We start from the raw sequence: 20,405 nt of genomic DNA on the forward strand, positions 1-20,405 counted from the left end.
CAAGAAAAAATACTCTTGATTCAATCGGATTTTTGCTTGAATCAAAACGAAATCCGCTTAAATTAAGAGGCTTGGTTCTTGATTTAAGCTAGATTCTGATAGAATCAAGAGTACTTTTTCTTGTCGATGTTTTTAAGAGTCTGGACTCTTGATCCAATGTGTTTTTTTTTCCAGTGCAGGAATTTTTTTTCATCGCGCGACGAAAACTGTTAACGATTTTTTTGGAAGTTGGGGATTGATTTTGAGTAAACCAGAGCACCATCGTGTATCTCGCGAAATGTCAATGGGAGTGAATTTAGGTTCGGTTCAGTAACTCGCAAATCCTGCATTCCCGCGGCGGCAACTCCATTGACTGTGCGACGGAGATGTAGAGCAGAGTTGTGGCCGGCCGTCTTGCCGCCAGTGGAGCGGAACGCACCGCGAAAGTTGTGCTTTTGTTGGTCGCTCGGTCCGGCCCCCGACGGAGGAGGGGGGATGGGGAGGGTCAACGGAAAAGTTCCCCCGCCTGGAACTAATGAGACGATTCACTCGAAACGATTTCCCGCTTTGCAAGGAAAACATCTCGGGTTTCGTTTGCATCCCCGAGTCGTGTCATTTCGGCTCCGCCGGTCTGTCATCATTTCGTCAAGACGCGATCCTCCAGGCGGAATCTCCATGCGTTGGCGTCTGCTCGAATCAGCGCTCACTGTCAAAGGCAGTCGTATTCGATGGGCCGCTGGATAGGGCTAGAGGTTAAGCATCACGATACAAGTTTCTTCCCTTCAGTTTCACGTACAGCGGAGTGGGCATTTTGAGAATTTCCAAATTTAACTTTCAAGGGTTTGTTGCAAACTTCAGATACAGTTGGTAGCGTAACCATGGAGAGGATAGTCCAGGGGATCAGGGCACTCCTCTCCCCCTCCACGATCGGAAACTTAAAATTGTTCTAAAAATTCTCGTCAATAAGAACAATTAACAACATCACTTGTAGTGATATTGATTAGTAAGCTACATGAGCTTAGCTTTTCTCTGCCGTACAAACCTGTGGGGTTTCAAAAGAAAGTCGTCATATCTGCAAGGAAGGGTTGCAACAATTTTATCAAAATGACAAGTATTTAACTCCTCATTTCTCCCTAATTTTGATGTTTAAGGTTCTATATGTTTCAACTGTCACATCCTGGGCTCTCTCGGATATATTTATGAAGACCTCAGAGCCGGATTTTCCTACTTGCCTCCCATTGGCCGCCTGTATTTTGCCGCCCCCTTCTCATTCGTTTTGAAACATCAATAAAAACCATCAAGTGAACGTGACGCGTTCACTCGTATTGAACACATTTTTTGGGAAAGCCCTTTCAACACTACCAGCAAAAGGTCACGGAACTTTGCGCGAAAGTCAAGTTTCGTAAAACTATCTCTAATAGACAAGGCCTTCTATTCATAAGGAATGAACGAACAAATTATGAAAGAACAAACACAATGTTTGGTTTAATGATTTTATCGTGCGCCGACCGCACCATGTTTGGTGCAATGCGTGAAGTATTCACGCAGTCTTGTAGGCGCTATGCGTTTCACGCTGACCGCACTGTGTTTGGCGCAATGCGTGAAGTATTCATGCATTCTTGTAGGCGCTATCCGTTTCACGCTGACCGCAATGACTGCACTGTGTTTGATGCAATGCGTGAAGTTTTCGTGCAGTCTTGTAGGCGCTAATATGTGTTACATGCCGATTGCCGCGCCGAGGGCTTCTCCTTTTCATCTCAAGTCCTCGTCATCATTTCTTCTTAAGTCGCGCCGTTCCAGGCCAAATTGTGTGTTTGGTTTCTCTCTTAACTCGACTAATTAAAGGTGCTGTCTCTTGTATCACTGAGAGACGACAAAATTAGAAATTACTATACTCTCAGGAAATGAGAGATTTTGTAGCCTTTTCTCGTTTGTAATTTTTTCCTTCTAAATCCGATTCTTTTTATACCTACACTGGAAAAAAAACACATTGGATCTAGAGTCCAGACTCTTAAAAACGTCGACAAGGAAAAATACTCTTGATTCAATCAGATTTAAGCTTAATAAATCAAGGACCAAGCCTCTTAATTTGAGCGGATTTCCTTTTGATTTAAGCTTAAATCTGATCGAATCAAGAGTCCTTTTTCTTGTCAATGTTTTCAACAGTCTGGACTCTAGATCCAATGTGTTTTTTTTTCACAGTACATTTAAAAAAATTGCAAAATTTGCCGCCCCCTAGATTTGCCGCCATGGGCCCCGGCCCATGTGGCCACCCCCTTAATCCGGCCCTCGAAGACCTACACACTTAATTTTAATCAACACCATTTTTAATTAAATTTCTATCTCTACGAAAATTTCAATTAAAACACTTTGTCTCTTCGTAAAAAGTCAACATTTAACGAACGAAGTGCAACGCTACTATACATCTTTAATTTCGCGTCCCTCCGGGAGCAATTTCACCATTTCCCCGTGCACTTTTCCCTCTCTTTTTTTTTTCAGCGGTGACTCAGGAAATAGATGCAGGGTTGAGGCAGTGATCCCAGAGTGAGGCTCAGGTAGGTGTTTAAAAACGGTACTTCTGCGAGCCAACACTTCTCGACGCCCATTGTTGCAAAATCGCCACGTTGTAAAATGTAGCTTACGATAAAATATACAAGATTGTTTACAAAGCGACAACGTCATCATCGCCTTAAATGACGCGTGATCTCCTGAAATGTAGGCCATAAATTCATGCTAAAACGTAGCAATCCACCGGCGGCGCAGAGCATCGGGGACCCCGTGAATTTATTGCACCACCGCGTCGGGGCGCCTCCTCCACGTCGAGAGTGCCACCCTGTACTGCCGTGCTAAGGAAAAACGCCGTATGAACCTCTAGACGTTGCCAAATTTCCTTTGATAAAATACGGATTTCTAAGTAAACTTATGAATATTTTCCTCCCAATTTTTCAGATAATTTTTCTCGCAATTTCACCGAAAGTTCCTGAAAATTTCAAGGGAAAATATTCATAACTTTCCTCAAAAATGAACATTTTATCGAAGGAAAGTTGGCAACTCTCGAATGTTCATACGGCGTTTTTGCTTAGCGCGGCGACAGTGTAAATGACTCGTTCTGGGTCGAGTGAATCGGAGGGAACTTCAGAAACTCATCACTGCGCGTGATACTTGACGGATTGATGATTAAGGGAAATTTTAAATTTTTCCCTGCCGAAGGTCTGTAAAACTAAAATGAAAGTGGAGAAAAAGAGAAGGGCCTTTATTGCGTAGCGAAGGTTGCAAAGTTTTATCGGACCACAAATTTCCTCTTCCTTTAAAGGATGCAGCTTTTACATCAAATATTTTTGAATTTTCGTTGAATTACGGGTGGAATTCAGAAATAAATTTAAAGGAAGATTTGCTACCGTTCTTGAATGCGTGATTAAAGTATCAAATAAAACTGTGCAGTGTTTGCACTACACAGTTTGACTCTCACCCCTGCGTTACCTCGAAAAGACTCTATTAAATGATTGAAGTATTCTATCTCCCTTTTAATTAGAGTATTTAATATTTAACATTTACTGAGCTCAGAAATACGAGAACAATCAGTAATCGCACATGGTCTTCACCGATAAAAATATGTGTGTCCTTGTGTTACTTTTGGTCAATATAGGGACTGAAACACCAACCAACACAAAATTTGTGTTGATTTTTGTACAGATTGCAGTGGATTTAGCGCAGAAAACAATGAAGAGACTGGGACCATGCATTTCTCCGATTGCGACGTAGGTATTCACCACTCGCGTTTTATTAAATTTCTTCAAGGAAACTAGCTTGCATTTTCTCTTGAAATTATCAACCGAAGACTAGGAGTATCAAGAAGACTAGGAGTATCAAGGAGACTAGGAGTAAAAAGCTCAGACGCAGGTACGAAGGCTCATAACCAAGAAAAAGAACGAATCTTGGGAGAGGAGCTGTAACAAAATAGACACGTACATAGGAGGAAGGAAAAGCACTGAGAGCTGGAAGTTGCTGAAAGGGCTGCGAAGGGACATGAAGCGGGACTTAATATCTCCGATATCCATTGATAAACTGGAGGGTTATTTTAAAAATTTACTGACGGAAAGGCGACCTGAATTTCAAGATGGAGGTGTAAGCTTGGAGTATACTAACGATAATCATAACTTGGAGATCCATATGGAGGACGTGGTAAAGGCCGTACGAGAGCTGAAGAACGATAAAGCTCCGGGTCCGGGAAATATTCCTGCTGAGTTGATCAAGTGTGGAACCTGCAAGCTGTTTCAACGGTTGAGATACCTGATGCAAGATTGCTTGGGCGGTGGAAAGGTACCGACAGAATGGAAAGAGTCTTGGGTGTCACCCATATACAAGAAAAAGGGTAGAAAAGATGAGTGTGATAACTATAGAGGACTGTCGGTTGCAGGTACCCTAAGCAAAGTGTATGGAAAAATCCTGAAAGCAAAAATCGAAGAGGAGTGGAAAGAACATGAAGCGGAAGAGCAAGCAGGGTTCAGAGCCGGTCGGTCAACGATTGATCACTTATTTACCATCATCCACGTCATCGAGAAAAAGAAAGGAGTTGGCCAGGAATTACATCTAGTGTTTGTGGATCTCCAGAAAGCTTACGACAGTGTGCCATTGATGAAACTTTGGGAAGCCTTAAACAAAAGGGGTTTTAGTGGGGGACTAATTAGTGCTATTAAGGAATTTTATGGTGGGGCTTTTTCTAGGGTTAAATCGCATGGGGACTTATCGTTGGGGTTTTTAATTACTAAAGGACTGAAACAAGGGTGTTGTTTGTCGCCAACCTTATTTAAAGTGTACCTGGAAGAAGTTTTAAAGGAATGGAAAAGATGCTGTTCGGGAATGGGCGTCCCGCTACGTGAAGATGGCACCCTTTATACTCTGTGCTTTGCTGATGATCAGGTGGTAATAGCTCAGGACGAAGAAGATGCGAATTACATGACGCGGAAGCTAGTGGAAGTATACCGAAAGTGGGGAATGGAAGTAAATGTGGTTAAGACGGAGAAGTTGGTTATCGGTGGTGATCAGCAAAGCATTGAACTGGAGGATGGTCGGAAAATTCAGGACTGTGAAGAGTATAAATATCTAGGAGTTTGGTTAACTAAGAACGGTAATTTGGATCGGGCTATTAAAGATCGGAATGTGCAAGGCAGGAAAGCCATCGCGATGCTAAATGGGGTTCTCTGGGACCAGAGTATCTCCAAGGAGACCAAAAGAAAAATTTACAACGTCATCGTGAAGAGTATCGTAACTTACGGGAGTGAGGTCTGGCAACTCAAGAAAAGAACTGAAGACATGCTTAGGGCAACTGAGATGGACTTTTGGCGGAGGTCTGCTGGCATCTCAAGAAGAGAGCGTATCCGCAATGTAAAAGTACGCGAGATCATGGGTGTGGAGAAGGACATCGTGCACGATATCAGGTCCAAGCAGTTGGTCTGGTATGGACATGTGCGAAGGATGGCAGACGACCGGTTGCCCAAGCAGGTCTTCGATTGAGTTCCTCCCGGAAGGCGACGGCGTGGACGTCCGGTGAAAGGTTGGCGACAAGGGGTGGAGGAGGAGATCAGAAGGTACCAATTGCCTGATGATCTCTGGGAGGATAGGGGGCAATGGCGATTGGGCGTCGCAGAGCGCGAGGCGGCGCTATAAAAGCGACTTTATGTATGTAGACTAGGAGTATTTTGTGTTTTAATTCTCGTAATAACCAAAATTTTGTATTGATATTTCTCGAATTGGGGGTTTTTACTGGTTTTCAAGCACTGTGTCACGGGCCTTGCAAGTCCCGTAACTTTCGTTTTATTTTGTCCCTTATACTTTTCCGCTGGCCATTAGTGATGGCTTGATTTGTTCACTTGTCAACTCGATCTTCAGTTTTCAACTTTATCGACCAACCATCAGCCATTCCACTAATAACCAGACTTGCATCTGATAGCTACATTGATAGCAGCCAGCCAATCACCCGCAGACTTATCGTCTCACCACCCGTGACGTCATCAAGTCTATATATGCGTGGACTGCATCTTTCTCGAGGTCCTTCTATCAAGACCCGTGTCCGACACGTATGCCATCCTTACACTTCTGGCATTTCTCGTGGGACTTCATTTCGTAAAATCTTGTGCCTCAAAATTATTTTCAGTGTAAATTTCTTTTTCGCGCTTCCATTCAGTTTTAGTTCTCTCGCTTTCCCACATGAACAGCTATTTCACTCCTTTTAGTGCCAACAAGCGGTATCATTTGACAATGCAATGCCATACTGCTGACCACGTGAGAAAAATTGTTGTGCTTTTTAATGTTTTCTCGAGTTGCCTTCTTCATCCCACTATCCATCATTTCGTTAAAGAAATGAGATTGTAAAAAATTGAAGCCTAGAGAAATAAAAATGACCAAACGCCGATTCTATCGGAGCAAGTTTGTGACGAAGAGGGATAGAGTGACGGAAAACCTTTAGAATATAATTTCGTGAATTTTTACGGGAAATTTAACTTCCCTCTCATTCGGATGCTCTGTAATAGTTAAGCTGACAGCGTTGTTTTAAAACGTGTTTTTATTTCTACATTGCCAAATAGGGGAACATGACAAGCCAATATGTTGTGCCTCCACTATCTGTCATTTCACACTGAGATAAGTGCATTCTGGCGTATTTGTATCATATTTTTATCCATATTGTTCAATGTCTGTCCAATTTTAAAAAGAAAAAAAGGGGAAAAAGCAGCTAGGATAGCATAGTGTCCCAGTGTCCCACTCGTACAATAACTTCCATTTAGGAAACGAAATCCACTTCTTGACGACTATTTGAACTTTTTATCTTGCATGCATGATAATATTAAAAAATGGGGAAAATATATGTATATCCAGTTGCTCGACTTTAACGTTCGATGCGGTTGAGCAAAAGCATCATGAGGTCATACTCCGCGTTCGTATACTAACAGCTTGAAATTTAGGTTTTCCGACTGATATCTTTTGGGAATCTTATCTCCTGGGAGAAGACGTAGGGGACGTCCAGCAAAAAGGTGGCATTCAAGATGAAATCACAAGTTGCCATTTACCAGATGACCTCTGGATCGATAGGCAAGGATGGCGATTAGGTGTCGCGGAGCGCCCGGGCGCGCTGTAAAGCGACTCGAAGTATGTATGTATCTTTTGGGAATTGTTGGTTGATACTTGCTTCGAGGTGTATCTGAAGTAATAGTTGAATAGTAGTAATTCAAAAAAGAAAAAGAAAACAAGCTGCTGGTTCCAACACTACTGTGTTGGAGAGCTCGCCTTCGTGAAACTATTAACATGACAAATTTTTCACACCGCAACAAATAAACTGAATCATGAATAAAACAGAAGATAAGAGTGAGATAAGTTTTTTTTTATTTTAAGCGTGCCAGTAGGGCTCGCTTTTTGAAATCACTCGGATGTACCATAGTACAGCACACCGATCAACCAATGCTATTCAACGGGCCGTCCAAATATTTTTTTCCTCGGACCCGTTTTCTCGTCTTTGAACCATTATACTGTCAAGCCCTGATGGTCTCTTACCAAAAAACCGAATGAACTGCTAATTGGGAACCCTTGAGAACATTTTCCTGTCAAAACCGTATTATTCAATTTGACAGAAACCTCATAGAAGCTTTCTTACGCTCGGAGGACTCAACTCTAGAACCTTCTTTCCCGCCAAAACTGTTTAGCCAATGAGCGTCTTGCACTGCAAGTGCAATCTGTGATGAGCCTCGTGACTCTTTATACCATGTACTAACCGTGGCCCCTGCAGAAATCCACTCAAACCACTGCAGTTATCTCCCGATATAGCTTTGGGTGTCAGGTTTCGAGCAAGGCAATAAAAGACGGCGAGGAGAGGGTCGCCTCGTCGAACCTATTATCTTCCACGCCCGATTAATCATTCACCGTGACGCCAGGATCCACCAAATTTTCACAAAAATTGTTTTCCGTCTATTTAGCGAGTTTTTCCTTACTTTCCGTTAAAGTACAAATAAAAAGAGACCTCATTTGTAAAAATCGGCCGAATAGGAGAGAAGTTACAGTTCGAAATCCAAAGAATAATAATAATATTAATAAAAAAAAAAAAAAAAAAAAAAAAAAAAAAAAAAAAAAAAATAATATTTATTGATAAAGTACAATGAAAATACATAGTACAACAATCAAAGAGAAGTAAAAGGATTAAAGATAAGACCTACGTTAAGCCGCGGCCATCCGTAATAGCTAAGCTTAGGAAGTTAATTGATAAAAAGATTAAAAAAGATTAGATTATGGCGAATGAGGGTCAATGCCGAGACAGAAATACATTAGGAAAAAACTATAAACTAAAAAACCTATGCGTAGTAAAGAGGACACAAAATGTGCTTCTATCATAAAATTGAAGAAATAACAAACAAAAAACAAAACAAAAGAGAAGAAATGACAAATGAAGCGCTGGCGATCCAGCTTTGGTGGCCGCACTGGGAATCACTTATCAAATCTAAATCCCTATTTAGGGAGTTTCTAAAATTGAAGTTTGAAAAGAATCAGGGGTATTAAAGGGTTATATTCTGTTTAGGATAGTGTCCTTAACCCAGGCCTCCAATCGCTCTGACCAATCCCTGAGGCTATCCACAGTTTTATTCAAATCAGTGATCTGATCTGCTTGTTTTGAAATTTTTTCTATTAGCTCGGCGTTCGTTTTTGCCAAGCCTTCAATGATGGTTTCATATTTCGTCTTGAGCTCTGATGTATCAATTTTAATGACACTTGGAATCGAGGGAATGTTATCATGATCATCAGAGATGAGTTGATTTTTTTTAAGTGCCGCCGAGTAAGACCTCTCGGAAGCTCTAACTTGTGTAATTTTTCTCTCAGATGTAGGGCGAGACGTTTTTTCGGATGGGAATTTTTTCCTAAGGATTTCCTGCCTGACTTTACACCCTCTGAAGTTAGCCGGGTGGGCTTCCCTACAAAGGGCACAGGTTGGAGGAGGAGAGCAAGTGGAAACTGGCTCAGATGTTTCAAAAGGAGGGGCTTTGGTTGGACAAACAGAGGCTAGGTGAAAGTCCCCACACCAAATGCACCTTGGGGGACGGGAACACCCCCCCTCGAGTGACCAAACGCCCAGCAGTTTTTGCATTGCAAAACTCTGCGAGGAGCGATGGGCATCTCAAAGGAGATGATGTACCCGGCCAACTCCTTAACGGAAAAAGTTGCCTTTTTTGTTTCAACTAGATTCTGGCCAGGCTCAAAATCCACAAAAAACAAAGCAAGTAAAGCCTTATCTTTAGAACGCCTGACTTGAGTGACGTTCCTGATGAGGATTCTATCATGTTTTTCCAGTCCAGGCCGGATTTCCCCAATAGGAAAGTCAACAGGGAGACCCCTGCAGACCAACCTAATGGCCCTCTCAGACCTGGGCTGGAAAGTATGGCGATTTCGATGCACGGCAGTTCGCCCAAATCACGGTCGTGCGAAATGCCGCATATCAGCTTAAAATCAAGATAATTGGACGGAATCTTTAAAATCAATTTACATTCAACGTTCATGAATCAATATTTTCTCCCAAATTTAGCAAAAAGTACCAATTGATGCAAATAACAAAGACGTGAAAATAGTAGGTATGTGTCCAACATTTTAGTTATTCGGCACGCTTTTCCAACATATTCATGTTGGATTTTTCTGCTTGTTTTTATTTGCATATATACAGGTGAATGGTCACTGAATTCAGTGCAATGAGTTTGTGCATTATAATTTGATAAATTTGTGAAAACAACATCTAGCTGTGATCCATATTGTGTTGTTACAGAGTGTGACGGTAATGCTGAATGAATTTCGTATTTATTAAATAATTCATGATAAATTGTGTTTTCTTGCTTCAACACGTCATAATTGAAATCTCCTATAATTAAAATTTTTGCAGCATAAGGTAAAAATTTAAGTATGGTATATGAACATTTCCATATGTTTAAATGGAAGGAAGACAGTGTTGCCAAATTGCTGAATCCGCTTTTGAACCAGCGCAGCTAGCCCATTAATATGAGTACATATTACCTTGTACAATCTAATTTTTCAACAAAACTCAACACGAGTCTTTCACATAGCAAGTAAAGTTGAATCTGTAAACTATAAACCTTTTTTTCCTGCGGACAATCATGTGTAAAATTCTATCACATTTATTTTTCGTCTTTCACAAAATTATTAAGATTTATATGGGAAGTAAGTATAGTACTTCGTAAAAAATAGGAAGAAAATAAATGAGTTCAAAAAGCAGTATCTGATTTGTAAAGCGCCTCTTCATTTTCTTACAATTATCACAATTTAACCAATTTCACCAAATTTCTATTTGCATGAATAGAAGGATTTTCCATTCCACTATGTAACCGAGGAAACTGGGAGATTCTCCAATAAGATAGCATAGAGTCAGCAGTCAGCTGATAATTTTATCGCAACGGAACAGCAAAAGAATAAGACTTCAGTTTTTGAAAATGTGAAAGGATTAGAAATGCAAAAATACAAAAAAAAAAAAAAAAAAAAAAAATACATATAATAATTAAGCATAAAGGTGAACACATACACAAACAAATTCGTATTGGTGTGAGTCAAGTCTGCTCGGCCACCGGAAAGTGCTGCTCTTTAGTGTAGCAAACGAGGAACAATTAATCCTCAGTTGAATGAAGGAACGGAAATGTTCGACGGAGGAAAACTGTAACCCGCGAAAATTCAACTTTTAGACGTTGAAATCAATGGGATTTTGGCCGTTCCTCCGACGGCAACGAGAACCATCCATTTGTCGCCACGGACACTACCATGGCTAAAAGAAATCGATCGCAAAGAGCTCTCCCGAGTGGGCGAGCTCAAAAAATTGTTCATAAATTTCAATTGTCGATTCCCCTCAAGGGTTTTTTTTTCTTATTTATTTATTTATTTATTTATTTGCACAAAAATACATATCAACTTGCACAGAAAAGCTTTTAGACTTATACATCTTTAAAAAGCTTGTTTTAACACTTAGCCTATTGTTTGCTAAAAATAATTGATTTTAACAGAGTGTACCGCCTTAGGTAAAAGCAGGCGGGGAAAGAATAGAACCTAATTATTACAGAATAATAGTGATTCAATTTTCTTAACAGGTTGCGACGGGATTTCCGTCCTAAGCAAAAATCACGTTTCTCCTTATATGTCCGAAGAGCATTGGGAGGCGTGAGATTTAAACTTCATATTTATATGACCCCTCAAGAGTGAGGATTTTGTATTGGATGATTTGGATGTACAGTCCCACTAACGAACTGTTCCCTTGAGCGCCAAGTCATGGGCCACGCGATGATAAAGATTGCAACTTGCTGTGGTCAACAGCATATGTCGGGAACTTGCGAAGCAGTATACTGGAGACAAGCTTTATGAGGTGCCGACAACTTCCTACTCCGTGCCGAATCTTGGAAGGCGGACGCGGCAGCGTTTAAAAACTTGTGTCCGGACGAAACTTTGCTATCTGACCAAGTTAGCGCAACTTTTAATCGTGAACTTGCAACTCGTAAACTTGTAACTTACACCGTGAAAGTGACCCGGGCGATTTTGCCAAACGGAGCAACGAAAATCATCTCAAATGAGTAGCTAGCATCAGAAGTGCAATCTTGTTAGAAACCTTGGAACATTTTAAGCTGTAACTTCTCTTGAGGAAAAAAGAAAATCAAGTCAAGGTTGCGAAATATCTTGGTTCTTTACTAATGGGCCACTGAACAGGGTAGAAAATTGAGCACTTTAGTACATTTCCATCGCATTTCGGTACTTGAAACACGCAAACACCAGGTATGCATACATTCCAAAAGGCTTTATTAAAATCTCATTATTAAAACTAAAAAATGAAAAATTGTACAGGTCTCATACAGTTTTTGGTCCAGTTTCGATTTTATGCAATAATTTTACGCTCGTTTGTATCTAAGGATTTTTCGAGTAAGTTTTAGTACGTTTCTTAAATTTATATATCATTTGGTGGTAACAGAACTTGTTTCTGCGTCTCTAGCGTGGTAATTTAACTACTTCCTCAGCTATGGTTTTGATAATCTCGAGTCCATCTTGCCCGGTTGGGACGATCTCAGAAGGGGGAAGGATGAACCCATTATCCCCGGTATCCCTGAGCTCCACGCAGTACACGTATGGGATCTTCTGCTGAAAAGCCCAATCGTCCGACACTCCTAGAGAATAATACGAGCAGAACGAAATTTACGTCAAAGTATTCCTGGTTATTAAATGAACAGTAAAAGCAGCAACAGAAAATGTTTAATTCAATCGAAAAGTGTACTTTAGTATTTTCTAAGTAAAATTACTAAACCTAAAATATGATTTCCAAAGTCGGCGCTCACCATCCATCGCGCGGTTCTCCGAGTTGTCTTCAAATTCAAATTTGTTGTGAAGAATTGACAGACCCTCTTTCTTTCAATTAATTCTCCTTTCGACGTCCAAAAAAGTCTGCAAACTTTCCGAAAGCACACTCCTTGGAGTCTACGGATTTAAATTATCCATAAGTTAATGGGTTTTATGCAACGCTCTACCTCCACAGCCGTGACGACAGATCGACATTCAAATCATCAATAAACGACTTAACCATTAATTGTTCTTCCTTACAAGTCGTCTATTTCAAATTTCCAATAATATGTTTGGGAATTTTAAACAGTAGTTTCAAAATATATATAGTTTTAAAGGTTTTTTTTGACGGATGTAGCTGAGGATGTTCGAAATAAACACGCCCGCCTTCCGCGGCCAAGCGTTTTGCGGACCTGAAGCTGCTCAACAATTCCACCATAATCATTTTTTGGGGTCCAAAATGTGTCATTAAAGCTTCATGACTTTTTCAATATTTAACTACATTTAAAAAGGTAGAACTCTCTTTGCTCGACCATTTTTTCTAGGGCCGGGGATTTTATTCTCATGTAAATCACTACCTTTCCTGGCGAGGATCTCAAAGTAATTGTTTTCCTGAAAACTTTCATGCTCTCCTGTTCCACATTTTCCCCCAACAATCTCGCCAATTCAGTTTAAAATTTGTGTTTCGCTAATTTTTTTAGATGAAGGACTAAATTTTATGACCGCTGATTAAATTAATTCTTCCATTTTAAGATCGTTTCCTATAATTTTCCCAAAGTTGTTTATGACTATATCTTTATTGCCAGTAATCGGTTTTTCAAAAACCTTTTTACCGTCACTTGAGGAGGTATTAGTGATGGGGTTGAGGCTCCTTATTAAAGTTCTTTGTTTTAACAATGGGCATGCTGTTTAATAGTCGGTCAATTCCTCCGCTGAAAAGTTCAGAGGGGGAAAGTTCCCATTTTGGCAACGTATGTGCCCACAGAACACACATGGTATTTGACCAGCGACTAGCTGAGAACGTTTCCCGGAACACTTTGGTGGTAAAACACACACAAATACACGGGTTCACTCGGTACATTTATAATTTGACGTACGACGGAGAGCTTTTCCCGGAACTTTCCTGTATAAGAATTCCCGTTCCTGTTTCCAGCTCTTCACATTCCCGAGAACTTCTGGTTCAAATCTACTCTCCAAGGAAATTCTGTGTCCTACACGTGCACATACCATTTAAAATACGGTGGCCTACTGAACGAGGCTAGAATAATTGCGGATATGTTTTCTCATCATCATTTCCAGCAAAAATTGATATACGTGTTCAAAAATACCAAAATAAACTGATAAATAAGAAATTACATTTTGCATTGTAATCATTAACATAAAGTTCCGTGCTGGCAACAGAATCAACATCTACTCATGTCAAATCGGTCATAAAAGCAAATATATCGTCCATCGAATTACGAATGTTACATTCCACAAACATGTCCCTCTTACGCTAATTGACAAAATTTCAAAAATTCTGATAACAAAAATTGAACACGCTAGGGAAAGTAATTCATTAGAACGAGCATTGAAATTAGTTTGGCCAATTATAATACAAAGAGAATCTGGTATTTGGACATCGATAGGAATTGAAGAATAAAGGGAATGCTTAATGTGACGTTTCAAAATGTCCGCCGCCGATTTAATTTTTTACAGAGAAATTTTTGGTTGAATCTGTTTGAAAATTTCACTGAATTTTATCGGTAGCACAAAGAAAAATTCTGTGAAATTTTTGGACAGCTTCGTTGAACAATTTCTTGTAAAAATAAAATGGCGGCGGAAATTTTGAAAGTCGCATGCGGCGCTTGTGATACTGTGGCAGGAAGGTGACGATTTGATCCTTCATTTGGTGACTTTGGAAATTTTTGATATTTTCAACGTAATTGCGAGAAAATGTTAGGGAACGAACATGCGTCGTGGCACTTAATATCTTTACCCTTAACAGTGACGCTTTTCCGCTCGAGTAGCTTTTCTTGGAAACTTTAAATCCTGCTCAGATCATGAAGCTAAGAAATTGCTTACCAGCAGCAGGGTACATCGCCGCAGAGGCTTGAACTGTATAATTTGCTCCGGTGACCCTCCGAACATTTCGGGCCGCTCGTTCTCCGAGTTCATGTATCTTCTTGTAATTACGGGGCAGTTTGTTTGTATAACTGTACGAATACATGATCAATTGACTGTACGAGTGGAAGGTCACGAAGCCCTGAAATTAAAATACTCTTCATGGAATGATTTCATAAACTGGTGACTTTGAAAGATTTGTCCTGAACTAAAATTTGATCACTTGAAAGGTCAAAAAATTCAGGTATCCTCTCTTTGTGCGCACATAGGTACGTAAAAGCCACTTCCACAAAGCTCTCTGGTGCTCTGCGACACCTAGCTGCTAAAATCTCCTGTACTCCCAAGTACTCCGTCATTTCCTCTAAAACCTCCTGTTGCCCCCTTTTACTGAACGTCCCCTTCGTCTCCTCGCAGGAGAAAACCAATCAAGCCTACATTATTTTTTTACAAGTATATATATGTTTTATTTTTCCATACATTCCAAAAATCCGTTTTATAAAAAAAAAATTGTGCGACAGCACCGTTAAGAGTCTGACAAACACTAACATCCGCATTAGGACCGCGTGAAGCGGAAAGGAACCAAGCCACAAGAAACCACATCAGCTACCGTCTTTAATTGGGCAGTTTTATTTTTACATGAAAACGGTTTGTGCGGATTTTTGTGTAAATTTCAGTGAATTTTCTGCATTTTAGAAAAACAAATTCCTTAAAATTTTTAGAAGAATCCGCACAAACGCTTTGTCGTAAAAATATCTGATGTAGCTTGATTCCCTCTGCCAAACGCGGTCCATTTATTCGTGCATCTGTGGCGAGGAATGAATGATCAATATTGGACGTATTTCTGCCAAACGGAACTATGTGCATTACGACGTGAGCCCTGTTAGGTATGTATTCTTATGGGTCTCAGGGCTCATGTCTTAATGCACGTAGTTCCGTTTGGCAGAAATACGTCCAATTGATCATTCATTCCTCGCCACAGATGCACGAATAAATGGATAATTAGTTTGATAGAAATACGTCCAATTATCGATATTTCTTCATTTGGAGCTATGGGAAAGAATTTATTTTTAAGGTGTTCGTCGCGAACACTCTGTCTATCAATCGTTTCTCACAGATCGTATTCGATAGTGGTTCGATGTATCGTTCGATTCAAAACACTAGAACGTAAGCTTAAACAAAAATTTTAGGATTTAAGTAGGAAAAGCTGAAAGTTGGAAAATCCCTAGCAATTTCACTTTTCATTACTGTTTTATACTCATAAGAATTAAAAACCTATCACAAGACACACGTTTCCTCAGATTACTCAATTGACTTTTGAGGCTATGCTTACATGTTGAACCAGTCGGTATCGATGCAATCTCACGTGTTTGATGTATCGAATACGGTCCATAGGTTTAGATGGCAGATCAATCGATGTATCGCAAAGCACGTCATGCCCAGTGTTCGAAACTCACAGGCGCCAACGCGCCAAATGCACCTGAAAAATCGACCATGGCGCCTAAAAAATGAAGGCTCTGCGCCGACGTGGCCCCTAAAAATTGCCCCCGAGAAATCTGGATTTTTATAAGAAGTCGCGTAAAGAAAGAAAACAAAGCTATTTGAATTAAATGAACTCTACTTCTATTCTTTACGATTTCATTCTTAGCGCTTTTGTCTTCCCCACGTTACAGCTACTTACTAGTTCTGTTGCGAAAACATCTTGCGTCTAACTTTTCACTAAATGCGCCGTAATATATAGGCAAAAAGTCAATTTGGCCCCTAAAAAATCTTCAATGGCGCCTAAAAATCGGGCTTGGTGCGGCTTTGGGCTCCTAAAACTCTAGGGTGAGTTTCGAATACTGCTTAGAATAATAACTTCTCGCACCTTAATTTTAGGAAGATTCCTCTTGACGTAGTCGATGAAAACTTTGGTTTCGGGTTCCGAATCGGCGGCGGTTCCACGATAGCTTTCCTCACACGGGTCCCCGCTGGAGCCCTCCTCACCGCCGAAGCCCCATTCCATGTCGAAATTTCGATTCAAGTCAACGCCGGGGCAGTCCGTTCTGTTGCCGGGCCCCGGTCTCCGATTTTTCCGCCACATTCTGTCCTTCGACCAACTGAACTCGTAGCCGTCCGGATTCAACACCGGCAGAACGAAGAAGTTGATTTTCTTCATCGCCTCCGGCAGTTTGGCCCTGCGCCTTGGTCGCACCAGTTCTCGAATGATGTACAGCGCGGTGGCGGGAGCGACCCATTCTCGGGCGTGAATCCCTGCAGAATTTCAATAGGATCATTAGACCAAGTACGAATTTGAGCATTCTGATACATGTTTCTAAAGTAAAATTTCACGTAAAACATGATTCTTGCATCGACAATGGAGATGTTGCATGTGTGAGGGATTTGCGATTTGACCATCGATTCTTATGAAAAAGTTGGCGAGACACACGATGGCGCCACTGGTTTTCTCTGAAATCATCTCCCAAGCTCAAAAAAGCTCTCAAGTTGAGGCCAAAATAGAGGGGATATCCCACGCTATCCTAAGAGTCCACCGCTACATCAAGACAAACTCTTCATGCAAAGATAGGGAACAAATACATTGACAGGGCTGCCACTTTAATTGGGGACTCCACAACTGAAAACACGGCAACCCTGCTAACGTATTTGCTCCCTATCTTTGCATGGAGAGTTTGTCTTGATGTAGAGGTGGACTCTCAGGATAGCGTGGGATAGCCCCTCCATTTTGGCCTCAACTTGAGAGCTTTTTTTGAGCTTGGGAGATGATTTCAGAGAAAACCAGTCGCACCATCGTGTTTCTCGCGAGCTTTTACACAAGAATCAACAGTCAAATCGCAAATTCCTCACACAAGCAACATCTCCATTACTGAAATCAACCCCTATTTAAGATATTAACGTCTTCTTATTGACGATGACTTCTTCGTCTGTAGAATTGTCTCATCAAATATTTTAAAAAAGTACCAGACCAGGGCAAAGGTTAAAATATAAAAATTAAGAAAACTCACTAGTCAGAGAAATTTACAAATCCCACGCGTTTCGACCCGTAAGGTCATCATCAGGGACGCCACTCCAGGGACAGGGAGTCGCGTCCCTGATGATGACCCTACTCACCTACTGGTCGAAACGCGTAGGATTTGTAAATTTCTCTGACTTGTGAGTTTTCTTAATTTTTATATTTTATAGAATTGTCTATCAATTTCAACAATCAGCCCACTGTCATGTACCTATGCATATTCTTATGGATCTAAAGGTTCGTGTCAGGATGGATACAGTTCCTTTTGGTTTAAATCCGTTAATTAATTAACAAATTTGTACTTATAAATAGTTTTGCAGAAGCAACGAACGTATGATTACTCATCCAACCTTGTTCAGTTTGTAATTATATAGTATGATATGTGCATTAGATCCATAAATGTTTGCATTAAAGCTTTTTTCCTTTTTTATTTTGGGAATTTTTTTCCAAACGTGTGATCAAATTGTATTGTTTGTGCTAAAGTATGTGCCTAATGTTCGTCTGACAACTAGTAGAAGACAACAGTCTCTCATCCGTTTAGGGAGAATTTTGGACAATTTCACGCCCTCAGAGCAAACTTTCATCCATCAGCTACTCTTGTTCCACGAAGTTTTGCAATCGTGGCCTGTCAAAGTGATCGAAAGCCAGTGAACAAACGAATTATCATTTATTCAGTGAACATAAGATATTTAGTACCTGCATCTATCCAAAACCATGGAGCACCAGGAACTCCGCATGAAATCTTGAGTAGTTTTATGTCTCGCCTTTCGAATGACTTCCCGATCACTTCCGTCGAAACGAAACTGCTGTACTTCTTGCTAAGGTGGTCCATAAACCCGTAAATTTCCTTCAAAGGATGATACTTTTTGAATGAAAACTTGAAATCTGAAGGCCCTGTGGTAAAATAATTTCGAGAATCTAAATCAGAATAATTACGTCCTCGGTAAATTATTCTAGAGGAAATTGTGAGAAGACCTGTAAAGTTTCCCAGGGGAAAATGTAAAGAGACTGGTTAAGTCTGTATATAAGGGATATACGGAATAAGGAAAATATTACAGTTTGTTAAAGGATTGAAATTCCAGATTCAGATAAGCCCTGAGAGAATTTTTGATCCTTGGCAAGAAATAACACTTTTTAAGTTGATACTACATCAGAGCAACACTCACAATCCATTTGATACAATCCGAGTTTGTTTCTTAATTTTTACTTCGATTTTTAAGTGGCACATCCAATATGTGTGTTTTCATACAGATGGTATCCGATCTAGCTTCAAAGATAATGATAGTGCAAGTCAATTTATAAAAATAAAAATAACCTACCTTTCAGGCTTTGCATTAATTTCGAGACCCCTTGTAGAAGACCAGGAGGCGGACCTACCGCTGGGGATTGTGCAGCTTTCATTTTCGTCCCAACATCGTCTGCCAGCACTGTATACTTCAATTTGGACGATGCAAGAAACTGTTTTGCTTGTTCCACCTGTGAAGCTCCAACCATGAAGTCCACAGTGAACCCAGATCTATGAATAACTTCAGCAGCTGTAAAGATTCCAAAAAAATTAATGAGGATACATTGCATTGCGTAGTCTTTTCTATTTTTCTTTTTTTTTTTTCTGTTTTTCTTTTGAGGCCTCAGTCCCTATGTCTTTACTTTTTTTTTATTATCAATTATGTTTTCATTCATTGTATGAACAGAATTTTTTGTACTAAAGTTTTATGCGGCAAATAAACAAAAAAAAAAAAAAAAAAAAAAAAAAAGCATTGCAAAAAGGTCAATATTCTCTGTAAAAAAATAGTGCACTAAGATTATTCTCGTTCTCCCGAATAAAACTGTGATTTTTCCAGCAATTTAACATTTTAATTTATGCAATTTAATTTATAAAATGACCTTTTATGACTATTGATCCGCATGTAACTTTATGAGCAGTTAATTTAAGATTACTTATAGAACTTGAGAGATTTTTAGATTAATTTTAGGCGTGCATGTATGATAAAGTGAGCTCCTTCACATATTTTTATACTTATGTAGAAGGTGTGTGGACCTATGGAGCAATCGGAAATACAATGAATCGTTTGAAGAGGGGTGTTTGGACCTGTATAGCTGGTACAGACATTTTGTTGGGGCCTTTATTCCATTATCTTTTTATTACCTATGTGCCCCGTTCCTACGTAAAATATGAATTTTTCAAAGGTTTATTTTTCTTAAAATTTCAATCATGAAATTGCTATTTCATTACTCAGTAACCAGGCCTGCCACATCCCATCTCGAGCCCTGGTACCAGTTTTCTGGCCCGGGCCCCTAGCGCAGAGGGGGGTCCGGGAAGCCTCCCTCGGGAAATTTTTGAAATTTTAAATCTATTTGGACATTTTGAAGCTCTTATGATGGGGACTTTCCATCAATTTCTGTAGAACAATTACGCCTTTTTTTTACTTCCAGCACCAAATACTTTCGAATTGTTGCATTCAAAACATCTATAAATTTTTTTTGAGGGGGGCAGATAATACTTTTCAATTCTAGCGGGAGCCGCCCCCCCCCCCCCCGGACTCCCCTTTCGTACGTCTATGGCGAGGAAGTTGAGCCATTGAAGTCGAGGATGCCCAGACAGGAGCCTCTAAGCATCCGACAACGGAAGAAAATGAAACGCAGTTACGAAAAACATCATTCTACTAGCCGTTCTGGACGCGCTTCGCGCGTCCGTCACGGCCAGCCAAGGGGCTGCGCCCCCTGGACCCCTGATCACTCGTTACGCGAGTGACATTCGGCTCGCTCCGCGAGCCATTTTTCTCAGTGATTGGACATTTGATCACTAAGATGTATACATTTTGGAGACTCTGGAGGCAAACATTTTCGTCACAGAACCTTGTTGCCGGAGCGTGCCATCATTTGCACGTGAATAGATGTGTGGAGATGAAGCGATGATGGGGCTCGATCATTTCTTCAAAAACGCATTTGACTGGGACATCATCCCTTC

General features: G+C 40.4%; 1 protein-coding gene and 1 long non-coding RNA gene across 2 annotated transcripts; one reads left to right on the forward strand and one right to left on the reverse strand.

Annotated features, from left to right (window-relative positions):
• Window positions 1-5,893: 5,893 nt before the first annotated feature.
• Window positions 5,894-19,191, forward strand: LOC140224445 (uncharacterized). Its single transcript, XR_011899721.1, has 2 exons — window positions 5,894-6,261; window positions 18,764-19,191. It is a non-coding gene; the product is annotated as an uncharacterized lncRNA (long non-coding RNA).
• On the reverse strand, window positions 10,274-18,610 carry LOC109035442 (carboxypeptidase B). The gene is made up of 5 exons (XM_019049082.2): window positions 18,604-18,610; window positions 18,134-18,445; window positions 16,295-16,680; window positions 14,392-14,572; window positions 10,274-12,158 (listed from the first exon to the last, which is right to left on the reverse strand). The coding sequence occupies exons 1-5, from the start codon at window positions 18,608-18,610 to the stop codon at window positions 11,983-11,985; spliced, it is 1,062 nt and encodes a 353-aa protein (XP_018904627.2). The 3' UTR covers window positions 10,274-11,982.
• Window positions 19,192-20,405: the final 1,214 nt, after the last annotated feature.

Source organism: Bemisia tabaci, chromosome 4 (genome assembly GCF_918797505.1).
Source record: "Bemisia tabaci chromosome 4, PGI_BMITA_v3".
Lineage (NCBI taxonomy): Eukaryota > Metazoa > Arthropoda > Insecta > Hemiptera > Aleyrodidae > Bemisia > Bemisia tabaci.

Excerpts from the sequence above, each read along its gene's own strand:
- LOC109035442 (XM_019049082.2), bottom strand. Across the intron at positions 16,681-18,133 it reads ATGGTTTTGGATAGATGCAG|GGATTCACGCCCGAGAATGG; the intron begins GTACTAAATATC and ends GAAATTCTGCAG. Across the intron at positions 12,159-14,391 it reads GGCGATGTACCCTGCTGCTG|GAGTGTCGGACGATTGGGCT; the intron begins GTAAGCAATTTC and ends ATTATTCTCTAG.